Raw genomic sequence first — 12,397 nt, 5'->3', positions numbered from 1 at the left:
CGCTGTTGAAGCGCCGGTATATTGGCTCGACTCTGAGCACAGTCGGGGAGAAACCACGGCTGCTACCCTAACTAACTAAGGGCGCGAGCGCCAGTAAGAAGAGAACGTCCGTTCTTGATAGACTGTCTGTATTAGAATTGCTCACGCTCGTGTCGACGGCGTGCTGAGTGTGCCAAAATATCCGCCCCAACTATTCTCTTTCTGCAGGGTGCATCGGGGCCGCCAGGAAAACCCGGATTTCCGGTAAGCTGTGAGGGACGCTTTCGCCTCCTCGTATCTCTCCGCGATTTACACGCGTACTGTCTTGAATGTCTAACTTCCACTTATTCTCGCAGCATGCAATCGCAGCTAGCAACCCTCACACAAGCATGCGCTCACGTGCAAAATTTGAATATGATAAACAGCGATTAGGTTTTGCATGCATGTGCCCGTATGGTGCGGTAAACGTGGGTATGTGCACTCGTCGAGTCTAAGCGTGAACTCGGCCCTCGCAAAGTCCACTTTCGTTGAGCGAAGCATCGATGTCGGCTTGTTTTGTCTAGCGCAATACAATGTCAAACGCAGTCCATGGTGCTACGTACGTTGGGGAGACGAAGGCCAACTTGAGAAACTATGTTGGACCGCAGAACGAGAAGGAATCGAAACTCTGCGGCAGCGTCACTGAGAGACGCATTCGGCGGTCGTCGTATCGAACGGTCGCGGTTTGTAGCTGGGCTCCGCATTTGCGCCTATACTGTCGGACACCGCCGCTCGCTGCGCTGTTATCCCGACAATTCGAGAAAGTGTTCCGAACACTGCTGCAATCGACGGCCGACCTTACGAAAGGAAGGTTTGACTACGCACATGCTTATGCGCGAAGACAGAAATGAACCGACTTGGCGCGTGTGGAAATATGCAATCTGAAACCTTGGCAGGGCATTAAAGGGAGACTGCGAAATGTGTCTCCTGTAACGTGTTTCTCTGCTTTATCGTTTAAACGTCGTTCTTTGGAAAGGCGTCTGCATCAATGTGGCATTAGCATATTGAACTTTGGGGCTTTGCCACCGGGGTTGTCGGTTCCCTGCGGAGCCTAGCAAAGTTTCTTCTCGCTCTTAGCTCGCGAGCCTAGTCTAAATGAGAAATGAGGCCCAAAAATTACGCTGTGTGAAATGGTTGAAACGCCGAAGTTGTAAAGCAATCATGGGCGTTGCACAGCTGATAAATGCCTAGCGCTTAATCCCATTAAAAAAAACACACACACATTTCGCTAACTGTAAATGCTAGCTCATGCGGATTCCGGTTCCTATACGCCGTCTAGAATCGCCAGCTTTAAAGAACTACACAAAACTCATTTGATTTGTAAGTTTTCTTCTCTGCAATAATGCATAAATCATAGCATACATGTGTCAAATGAGTCATATTTCCAACCGCATTTATTTTTTATGTTATTTCGGTTCCGTCGGCCAACAAATGGCTGGAGCTTGGTAGAAATATTTAGGTCACATAAGACATGACACTAAAACACCGCAATATAACCAACATACGTCATTTGTAGTAATTAAAGCTCGATCTTGAAGCTCACTTGCTTAGCCATTGAAGTGAATTAAAACTACGTATCACCATTATATATTGGAGTTGTTTTTTTATGCCTCATGTGACCTAAACACTTTTTATACGTCACACCCATTGTTTGCTCGATGAAACCGAAACAAAAATGGCAACACGAATAAATTATATCGTAAATGTCTTAGCTGCCATAGAGGCGTATCATGGGGTGATCCGTGTTTGATTCGTAAAATTGAAGCCTTAACTCGTCAGGAATAATTTTGTAGCAAATTATGTAGCGGTCGTAAGGGAATACAGTATGATGATGATTTATGTGTATACTAATGCCTAAAACATGATTTGATAGAACAAAACATGCAATCAAACATTCGGTGTCCATTTAAGCTCTGCCGGCATGCGCTGAAACGGTGGGAAAGCAGCTTTCATGTCTGATGCTTTCTTTTATTATGCTCTTCGTAATTTCAACAAGGGCTTTCGGTAACATCTTAAAGCGGATTACTGAGATATAAAGGTGGCTTTCCTGGTTTAGTAGTGAAAATGATGGTGGACTTGAGTAAAAGGTGTAACGTGTTTACTTGTAAAACGACTGAATAAGATCCAGTAGTTTCAACCACTCGACTTCAAAACCTTTAAACCTACAAGCTTCTGGTTAAGATTATATATTTTAAAATTGCCGTCGGCAATATTATTATCAGTGTCTGACTTTGAGAAAACGCCCTCACCCTCTTAAGCCCCAAACTGAAACCGAAGACCTGAAGGACGCACGAAGCCGCATCACCCGCTAAGAGACCAACGTTACTAACTTGCGAAGAGACGTCATTTGGTGGCATGCCTGCCACCTGGCCTGACACATGTGCTGCCAAGTGAAGTCTGCATTTAAATGCAGCATGTGTTCTCTCCGTCCACGCGATTTTGGTTTGATGCGCCGGAAGAAAACGGCTGTGCAAGAGACTGGTCTCGTGACAAAGGAGCACTTTCTTATAGAATATGCTCCGGTAATACACTTGTTTGGGCTAGTTGCTTTATTACGAGGACGGCAGCACAACCAACGGGGGCAAGGAAGGAAGACGGAAGACTGGGACGAGATCTCGTCGTATCATGTGTGTCTACCTTGTTCCCTTTGGTTGAGCCGTGCCCGTATATATAGAATTTGTTCTGCATTGGCAGTGAGGTGTGTCACACCATCCGGTGAGCAGAGCATTAGTGAGATGACCATAGTGTTTGAACTTTTTGGAGAATGTTTGCTTCTCCCGTACATGGGAGTGACAACTGGGTAGTAGAATTGTTTCTATAGCCGCAACGTTGAGTAGGTTCGCGCTTTCTGAGTGCTAAAAGAAGATTTGATATCACTGACGGCCACGTGAAAAGCTGTAACTAATGTAGGAAGGAAGCGCGACGTTAGACAGGACGTGAGGGACAAGATGTAGGAACGAGCGATGGTCATGTGTCCCATTTTCTCTTATTGCTCTTGTTTTGCAAGTATTTTCTGAAATCCGCCATTTTTGACACCAATATGCGGAAAAATCCATCTTTATTCTTCAAACAGGCCTGCTTCAAGTATTACTGAGTCTTTGTAGAGACACCAACTTTCTATAGCCAGATATGAACAGCTTGTATTCGACACCCTAACCGTAATTTGCATGCAAGTGAACATGGGGAAAGAAAAAGGGACCGCAAAATACATCCGGCAGCTAGTGCGCGCATGGCAATCATATATCGCAAATTTAATAAAGTAAATTGATGCTGATGTTATTTATTGCCTTCCACATTGCAGCTTGTGTCTTGTCGAGCGTTTGTCGTCGCGTTATAAGGTAAAAATATATTTCTAAAAAAATAGTATCACGTGCGGGCTTACCGCTAGTGCAATGCGCGCGTTTCTAAAGTTACAGACGATGCTGATAAAATTCTTTATTTTCGGCTAAAATGGATTATAAGGCTTGTTCCAACTGCGGCACGCCTTCATTCGCGGCATCTGCTACTGTGCTGCGCCCCATCCGAACCGTGCAGCGTTCCTGGAAGCTTGAGCTGGTGCCATCTGAACAGAGTGCTAATTTTTACTAAGCCACCGGCAGTTAGAAATCGTTCGTGATTGGCTCGCACCGATGCCCTGGCCGTTTTATTGGGAACCGGTTAAGCGTGCGAACAGGTTTTGGGCATTCGGAGGATGCCCTGCCCTTTTCAAAACGATGCCCGATTCCAGCGAGACCGTGTAGGTGGTGATTTACGGGGCATCTCTTGACATGGTGCACAGTGTTGTGGAGGCTAAAGGCGGCTGCGCTGTAAGCTGGCTTAAGCAGGTGCCCAGTAAAGTATGGACGGCGGACATTTCGGCGCTGGCGAATTTGAAAACGTATCGCGCTCCAGCACTTAACCTCTTACGCAAACCTGGCTTCATACATTAATCTATCCACATTTTCCTCGGTTTCTTTTTTTTTTTTTTTTTTTTTTCGCTAGCTTGTCCCGCCCCCTGCTGTTTAGCCGCATTATCTGACGATAACCAGTGTAAAACCAGAACGCTCCTCTCAACTTATCGTGAGGTCTGATCTTTCTTCGATTTTGTTTTCCCCTGTATACTTTGGTCTTAAGGATCCAACCGAGGTTGGAGCTGACTCGTGCCGATTACATTTATCTCCGTACCGGGCTTCTAATTAAGTCGTTGAGAAAATTACCCAGGGATTCCCCTTGAGAAAATCCGCATTTGCAAGTTCATCGAGTTGGAACATCAAGGCGAACTCCAAGGGCCCATTATGCGACGTCCGCGTTCGTCGAAGGCGAGCGTGTTAGACTCCGTCTTCATTATCCGTTTCGTTATTGAATATTCTTCGCCGAGGCGCGCAGCCCACTTTTTAGAAAAGGCAAGGCGGAGCGGAGACGAAACGAGAATCCGCAGTCTGGCCCTTGATTTCTGCGCACGAATAAGCGTCTTTCTTTATACACACACACACACACACACACACACACACATATATATATATATATATATATATATATATATATATATATATATATATATATATATATATATATATATACGTTCCGGAAGCATAAGTGAGATCTACAGCACAAAGACTAGCTTTCGTGTTTCAGTGCTTTACGCTCAAGAGCCACTCAACAAAGTCGCAACATCTGCACATCTCCTAATGGGCACTGGCTATGATTTGGTGAGGGGTGGAGAAGCGAAAATTGAGCGTATAGTGCTTTTGAGGATGGTGTCACGACTCAGTGATGAATATACTTAGTGCTCAGCACACAACCTGCGCTTCGGTCGCGTCTCAAACTGCCGGACGCCATATATGCTGTCGGCACGGGACTGATAGGATGTGGAGTTCCGGCTATAAGTGCCATCCTCGAGAAAGAGGCGCTTTCTGCAAATGGCACTACGCATCGCCCAGGCAGGTAAGAGTCAGCTGTCGTTTGTAGAAACAAAGGCGAGGAAAGAGAAAAAAACACGCCGTAACAACATGCAACTGTGCTTCCTGAGGAAGGTCAGCGGGGTAATAAGAAGCACTGCTCATCGCTTCCTAGCCAACTTACCCATTTTTGTGGTCGGTACACGGGCGTAGTGTGCATACATCACCAACAGCTGATAGCAATGTAGACCACTGCTTGCCAGCTTTAATGCGTTGAGCCGGTTTCGCCCGTCAGCCTAAAAGGTTCCTAGAATTACGAAGCAGTCTCTTTCCAGGAGGAAGCTTCGCCGTAATCAAAATTGTTATCTTCGAAGGCTGTTGTCGCAGACGGCAGAGAGAAATCGGTCGCGTTTTCTAAGCAGTTTCAGTACATACGCCAACCGATTCAGCTTAACAGAACGGAGAGCTTCTCTCACACCTAGCGCCGAAATAATGCACAAGATTTCATATGATCGTGAACAGGCGCATGTTGCAGTGATGACACCTCAGCGTGTAGTATAATTCGTGTTTGATTGACTGATAAACTTTATTGGGGAAAATTAGAGGTTAGGGTTAGAGGTTAGGGAGGAGCAATGGTCGGCAGTCCTTTGTCCAGGAGTCTGTTGGCCTCAGCAGCAGCTGTGGCTTGCTGCACCAGCATGAGCTGATGCTGCGCGTCCGAGTGGGCTAGAATTGGTACTCTCACTGCTCAGGACTAGGGCTATCTATTTTAGGCATTATGGAGTTTGCCCTACATCCCCATGCTGTGTGGTATAGTGTAGCAGTGTCTCCGCACCAGACACATTCACTTTTGTATTGTGTTCTCCATATCTTGTGGTACAGGGCTCTGTCAGGATCATTCGTGTGTTACTAAATTTTGGTGGCTCTTGGGAGAGGCCTGCATTTGTAGGGAAGATCAAGAGTAAAAACGACCTTGGCCGCGCAACTTATAACAGCGCTCATTCTTTAATGCGATGATCAACTGACTGCCCCCGAGGAGCTGAAATCGCTGAGGTTGAGCTGTTTGAGCAAGCTGACAGCTTTCGAAACGGAGTGCCAGGTCGCAAAGCGGGACAGTTGTCGCGCAGTTGTCCGCTTTTGGCAGTGGGCCGCAGCGAAGCTGTGAGCACCGATTCTTTTGCAGCTGTGCTCGCGCCTTCCTGTCAAATGTGCCCGTCCCTTATTGATCTGCGTTCCTTTTTTCAATTGTTCTCTTGCTAGCCCTATTTTCTGGCCTCTCGCGCTAGTCTTTCTAAATGCCGCGAGTGTCTGGCCTGGGTGAGCCCACTTTCTCTTCGCGAATCGTTGGCATGCACGCCTCCGAACGACAACGGAGACCGTTGGAGCGTTCTGGGTCACGCGCACTGGGGCTGTGTGCGGACCTCGAGGCAAATGGCCAATCGTTCGCAAACCTGAGTCTCCGTTTTGTTCGCGCTCCGCGAGCTGCGGCTCCGGGCAGTATGCGTGAGAGTTCTCTCCGTTCTCTTCTTTTGCAGGGCGCAATAGGAATCGATGGCCCCAAGGGGGACACCGTAAGTACCACGCGGTGTCATAAAGGCTTCCAACTTGCGTGCTACGTGCGACGGGACGCTGACGGCCGCGCTGTTTTTCCTCCTTCTTCTCCTTCTGCAGGGCGAGAAAGGAGACAAAGGAGAAAAGGTGCGTCCATCCTGCGGTCGTCCACGCGAGGCCTCCGCTCTGCCCATTGCGTGCGGCACTAGCCAGCGTTGTTTGGATACCGGCGGAGGGAGTGTGCGATCGAGTTCCCTTCGGAGCCGAAGTGCGACTACTTTGGGGAGAATAGGCGAGAGAATAATGACGCAAGCTCCGTTAAAATGCGCTGGAAATGAACAAACTCAAGAGTAGCGCTCCCGTCGCTCGGCTAGGGTGCCAGGCTCTGCCGCTTTGCCGGAAGTCAGAGAATTAAACTTTCAGGTCTGGGCCCCGAGCTCGAGGCCGCGCTAATTTCTTCAGGCATCCTGCAGCTTGAACGTTTGTTGTGGGCGCCACCGCATTCCGATTCCAAGCTACTGCTCCCAGGCCTTTTCAGGGTGGATATCCCGAAATCGAAGCGACACCCTGTTTTTTGTCTATTTTAGAGCAGGGCGACATTACAAAGGGGAAGGTGCGGTATGCCACTGATTGCCGCAACTTTTTAGGTCATTTTGCTACCAAGGCGCATGCGCAGAGTTTCGGCTTACCTATAGAGTGTAGCAAACTGGGAGCGTTGGAAGAACGTGACGCAAAAAGGCCGCAGCGCAATAGAAACAAGAGAAACAAGAGAAAAGCAGCACGAACGACAAAGCGCGGATAACAGTGAAGGCTCAATTTTTACGGGGGAGTATTCTTGCTTATTCACAATCTGCTACAATGCATTAATGGCGCGTTGTCTACGTATTTTTCATCTATTTACAAAACTTTATTTACGATATTTAGTCTTAGTCACTGGTGTTATGTATTCTTCAGTGAATTGCCTATAAGTAAGTATCCTGCTACGGACGTCAAGATTAGGGTCAGCTAGTTTTTGAATGGATAAATAATTATGGTCCGTGGACTGTATATAGCAGATCCCACTTTTTCCTTTTCCGCTCACAGCATAGTCGATGACCCGCTTTCTTTCATTACTGAAGACGGCTGAAAGAAATAGAGGAGTGACCACATTTTTTTGGAGTGAAGATAGCAATGCGTTATCTCCTTCTGCGCTTCCATTCAGCCACTACGCTGCTTAGAGCACGATAACTTTCAACCTTTTTTTTTGTTTGTTTTAAGGGAGGGGGTGCTTTTTTGGCATCCGAAGACACAAACTACCCTCGTAAATTAGTTGACTAGATCAGTCTAAATTTGGCAGTATCTGAAAAGAATGTCGTCGCTACTTCAGCGTCCAAGGTGAATAATAAAGCCTCAGATTTCGACTCATATAAGGATATTAGCGCACCGAATATTTGGCTGGGACCTCGCAAAGTCAATCAGTTCACCTAAGTCAATTTCGCATCACTGATCCTTGTATCGTGCATCATTTTGTTCTCGCGGGTGAACAGATAGAGGTGACGTTATCTGAACTGTAATACAGTCGAAGCGTACTGTATAAGCAAAAAACAGCGCGACATTAGCATTGTTATTATTATTATTTTTTTTTTTGCTCGCGTAACGATACACGCGAACGCGACCGTATATAAGCCGCGACACGTGGGCTTCTCCTTCGTTTTACTGACGAGCACCATGGCCGGATGCTTTGTTATGAGAGTGAAATAGAACAGGAATTTTCCCACAATTTTGGCCTTTTCTCGTTGGCGCGAACATCAACGAGACATAACTGCGGCAAGAGTGAACACAAGAGTACGGATTTGGTTTGACTGGAAAATTGTTTTGTGAAATCAATAAGCTGACTTAAGTCATAATGAAGACTTGGGGAACATACACTGCATTTTACGTGACGTTCCCCATTCGGATCAAATTTCACTGGAGTAAAAATGAATGTTAGCCTTTAGGGTGCGCGCACATTTAATAGTCAGTTCTGTATAGCGCTTCACGTTCGCAAGTTCCACGTCGCAACAAGGGCTAAAGGCAATAACAGGCGCGATTCTCGCAATCACGACTGAAAGAAAAAAAAATGGAAAAGACATTAAAAGTTATCATGGCCCTGTGTCGAGCTTTTGTCTAAAAGAGAGAGAGAGAGAACAGGCCGATTAGTTTGCAAACGATCTCATTTTTAACGTCTTTCAAATTTCCACTTCATAAATTAACAAAACAATTACTTCGAGGATTTGTGACTCTAAAACGTAATGGTTCGCTTTCAGTTGTGCGCAGTTAGGATAAAATACCCCGTTCTTTCTCCTCAGCAGATTCTTCACTTCGTTCGATAGCTTCTCCGCGTGAAATGAATAGAGCGCGGAAACCTATATCGCTTCCTTTCTCTTGGAGTGTTGCTTCGATTAGCCTTGTTCTGCTTTTCAGCCCTATACTTGACGTCCAAAAGCCGAGAGCGACCTTACTGCTGTGCGTTTTCAGTTGCATGCGTTTCGTTTCGGCTGCCTAACCCCCTTCCCCCACTTTTACGTGAAAATAGGAAAGTGAGGCCTGAAGGCGGCCTCGCGTCTTGCAGTCCCCTCGACTTCATCGATTTCTTTGCAATCTGTTTCGTCTAGGGTGACTCGGGAATCGACCTTGTCTCAAACGTGAAGGTAAGACTTCATCCTTTCGCTTATTAGGTGTCTCTTTTTTTATTGTTATTCTTTCTTGGGGTATTGCTCGATCGCAGATGATTGCTCTTACAGGGCAGATTGATTGGGGTTGTGCCATTCCTGATGCCTTTTCTTTTCTTCAAGGTAGCCGTCTTGTACTGACAGTATGTTTCCGCGTTCAGATGCCGGCTCTGTGACTAGGCCCTTGCGTGAACCTTTGAAATGTAGTCCACTAATCTTTTATTACTTACATTGCGTGCACACTCAATAAGTGGGCGTAGTGGCGGGATACGTGGGCACAAGCGATGGCCGCGGACGTAGAGCTCCGGCATCTGAGCGCGCGCATTGGGGGCGGCCGGCGCGGTGTTCTCGAGCCGCCTTGGCTGCGTGTGCCGGCCCAGTGGCCGTCTGACGCCACGTCCCACTGCTGTTTCAGGGAGTAAAGCGTTCAGTCAAGATGCCCCACGGGGGCATCGCTGACGCCACCGATTTTAAGGTTAGTCCGCGCCCTGCGCGCGCGTGCTCCCGTGACCCAGTGCACTGTGCCTTGCTCACTTAACCCCTGCTCGAGACGGAGACTAACTCAAGTGGCCTCTCGGCTCCTGGATCCTTGCAACTTCGATCGTCTGTCTGTCCTAGTTCACAACCTCACCCCTTTCTTCTTATTTTTCTCCTCCTCCCTCTTTTCAATTTTAATTCCCACTGTCCACTCCTCCAACCTGTCTTTCCGTTTCAGTTCTGCCCTGCCTTCAGGAGGAGGGAGGACGCGGACTAGTGTCTGCACTCACGCATGACCTGCACGTTTCTCGAACGACGCATGCGTCTCTCCTCGCCATTCGCGAGGAGCGTCGGGCAGCCGTTCGTGCATTTCCTTTAGCCACGTCCCTGTACACAGCCGTAGCAGCACAAGCAGTCAGAGCATGCACTGTGTCGACCAAGGGGTGCCTGCTGACGGTTCTGCCTTTGGTTACCTATTTTGTTTTTAGTAGATAGAAACCTTTCACCAGCGCACTCGCCCGACTGAGGCGACGCGTTCTTCTCAAGTACCATATTGCTCGACACTGCCGGGAAGCACTTTGCAGCGGCCTCGTGTCTTTTCCAGGCCTGGCCCTCGGTATTTGTTTGCCCTTGAGTCTGCCTGAACTAGCTGGGTAGCAGTAAAGATGCTAGGAGGTAGGCCGCATGCCAGTTAAATTACGAAATAGCGGAAACCTTGTTTCCTATAATTGTTGAAAAGGCAGTACCATTATGTATTTTTAGGATATTTAAAGCTCGTTCTTGCGTACACTTGAACAGGGATTTTTTGTAACTGTTGATATCACTTGAATAGCGCTACGAGTAAATGCCCACAGTAACTTGCGCTGAACCTCGCCTACTGATACATGCTAAGTAAAATAGAGCGTACCACGTGTGGAAGGAACTTTGTAACCTAAGCTAGCTTACGTGTCGTTACTTTAACGGCTGCGTTCCTCGCAGGAGTGTTAAACGGAAGCAGACATGTCACCTATGGCTTAGTAAACCCCTACGCCCCAAGCGACGGGGAAGCGAACGAGCAGAACTATCGCTCAAGGCTTAGGCATACCGCTTTTGCGTTCGTTTTTTGCTCTCTCAAGGCGACCCTTTATGAGACAGCGTGAGCATAACAGTCGACTGAATGAGACTGACGAGGAGCAGAAACCTTTCTTGCTCTCCTGCCTTCGACCAAGAGGCACGTATAACGGGCACTGTATACGAAAATGGCGAAGTCGTTGCCGCATATAAAGAAACAGGGCGCAGTCTCACGTAGACCGACATCTAATGAGGCAACGCATTTTGGAAGGTCACCAAAGCTGCTCTATTCACTTTGGCAAAGTGACACGAAAGAGCAACCGAACCAGCACGCACATGCTCCGCTCGAGTCAAACAACGTGCATTACGCCCCCTTGTCTTTTCGTGTTTTTTTTTTTTTTTTTTTTGTTACAGCGAAATCAAAAGCGCAGATTTAGTGTACAGAAAAAAGTAGCTCCTTACCCCGCCTGGCTGGCTGGAAAGCGTCGAATAATTATTTGGCGTGTTGGAAACGTCTGACCATGCTTTCAGCGCCGACCCTGGCAGTATGCGATTAATGGCGTGGGCCCTAATTGCTATCGGCCAGCGGACATTTAGTTTTTCTTCAAAGAAAATGGTAATGCGAGCTTTGCAGGTATATTACAGTTACTGGGATTAAGCCGGCGTTATATCGCTTCATTTTTTTTTTTATCTTTTTGGTCGGGCTTCCCAAATGACTAGGTCGTTAATAACATTAGTCGCTAAGGGCAAGCGCAAAGCAAAAAGGGGCAGAGTAATAAAATCTCTGCATGCGAATGGCATGCATTTTCTGCTGCTGACGGACATATGTCTGCGCCGAAAAAGAGGCCAAAACGCAATGGAAACTTTTGGGCGCGTTTTATCGTGTTACTTTAAACAAGGAGGTTGAGCGATTCAGCGTAAACAACTTGCACTAATTGAGCGCTTTTTTGAATATCGAAAATTTTGAAAAACTTCTGAATTAAGGCACCCGAGATCACACAAGCGAGCAGAATGTATAAGTTAGGCTGGCGCTACCTGCAGTGGCAGTAAAGAGCCGCAGGTAGCTTTGCTTTGGAACTGGCCTGCTTCAGTGCTGTATAGGCTGTGGACGGAGAAGTTTCAAGGATGGGATGACGAGAAGCCAAGGGCCCTATCGTATAATTCAAGCTTCGCACTTCTCACTCTATAACCACAGGAACACTCAGGCATGCCACGTTAAAGTCACGCGCAAAACTGCGGAATGTTTGCAATTTGACACTCGCGTGTCTACATCGTCGTTCTCCTTGGGACATTTCGACTAACTCTCAGCCTTGCTCGCTATCTGCCTTGTGTCGCATGCGGGAGGCGCGAGGTTTGTCTAGAGCCCTCGAACGGTGGGCGGCTGAAATACTGATCCTAACTGCTCTCGCTCTCGTGTCACGCGGTCGCAGAAAGTCACGCGGTCGCAAGCCCTGTATACTCCGAAGCCATAAGCTGGACTGTTTTACCGGTTCTCATTTTCCCTCTGCGTTGCTTGCGGTCAGCCCCTTTAATGCAGGAAGTGTTGAAACGCATGGCTGACATCGCAGACTGCACCTGCCAAAGACTAACGAACTAAATCACGAGCGGAGAAATTAATCGCTCGGAAACACTGCCCCTGTGCGTGTGTATTTGCTTTCTTCGCTTCGCTTCCCACCGACAGGTGTCTTCTAGACTAGCCTAGCGCGTAGTATGCGTCGTTGTCGTTACGCCCCA

The 12,397-nt window shown here is 47.5% G+C and overlaps 1 protein-coding gene across 1 annotated transcript in view; it reads left to right on the top strand.

Annotated features, from left to right (window-relative positions):
• The window catches only part of LOC146202850 (uncharacterized), a 426,668-nt gene that overhangs the window by 330,300 nt on the left and 83,971 nt on the right, over positions 1 to 12,397 (top strand). The window contains exons 4-8 of the mRNA XM_084602213.1: positions 208 to 243; positions 6,431 to 6,466; positions 6,567 to 6,593; positions 9,080 to 9,115; positions 9,552 to 9,611. Coding sequence (XP_084458339.1) covers positions 208 to 243; positions 6,431 to 6,466; positions 6,567 to 6,593; positions 9,080 to 9,115; positions 9,552 to 9,611 — 195 coding nt within the window. The remainder of the gene's footprint in view (positions 1 to 207; positions 244 to 6,430; positions 6,467 to 6,566; positions 6,594 to 9,079; positions 9,116 to 9,551; positions 9,612 to 12,397) is intronic.

The sequence above is a fragment of the Amblyomma maculatum genome, chromosome 1 (genome assembly GCF_055883805.1).
Source record: "Amblyomma maculatum isolate TAMU_Amacu chromosome 1, ASM5588380v1, whole genome shotgun sequence".
Taxonomy (NCBI): Eukaryota; Metazoa; Arthropoda; class Arachnida; order Ixodida; family Ixodidae; genus Amblyomma; species Amblyomma maculatum.
The sequence above is the reverse complement of the archived record's forward strand: the minus strand, read 5'-3'. Positions and strand labels throughout refer to the sequence as shown.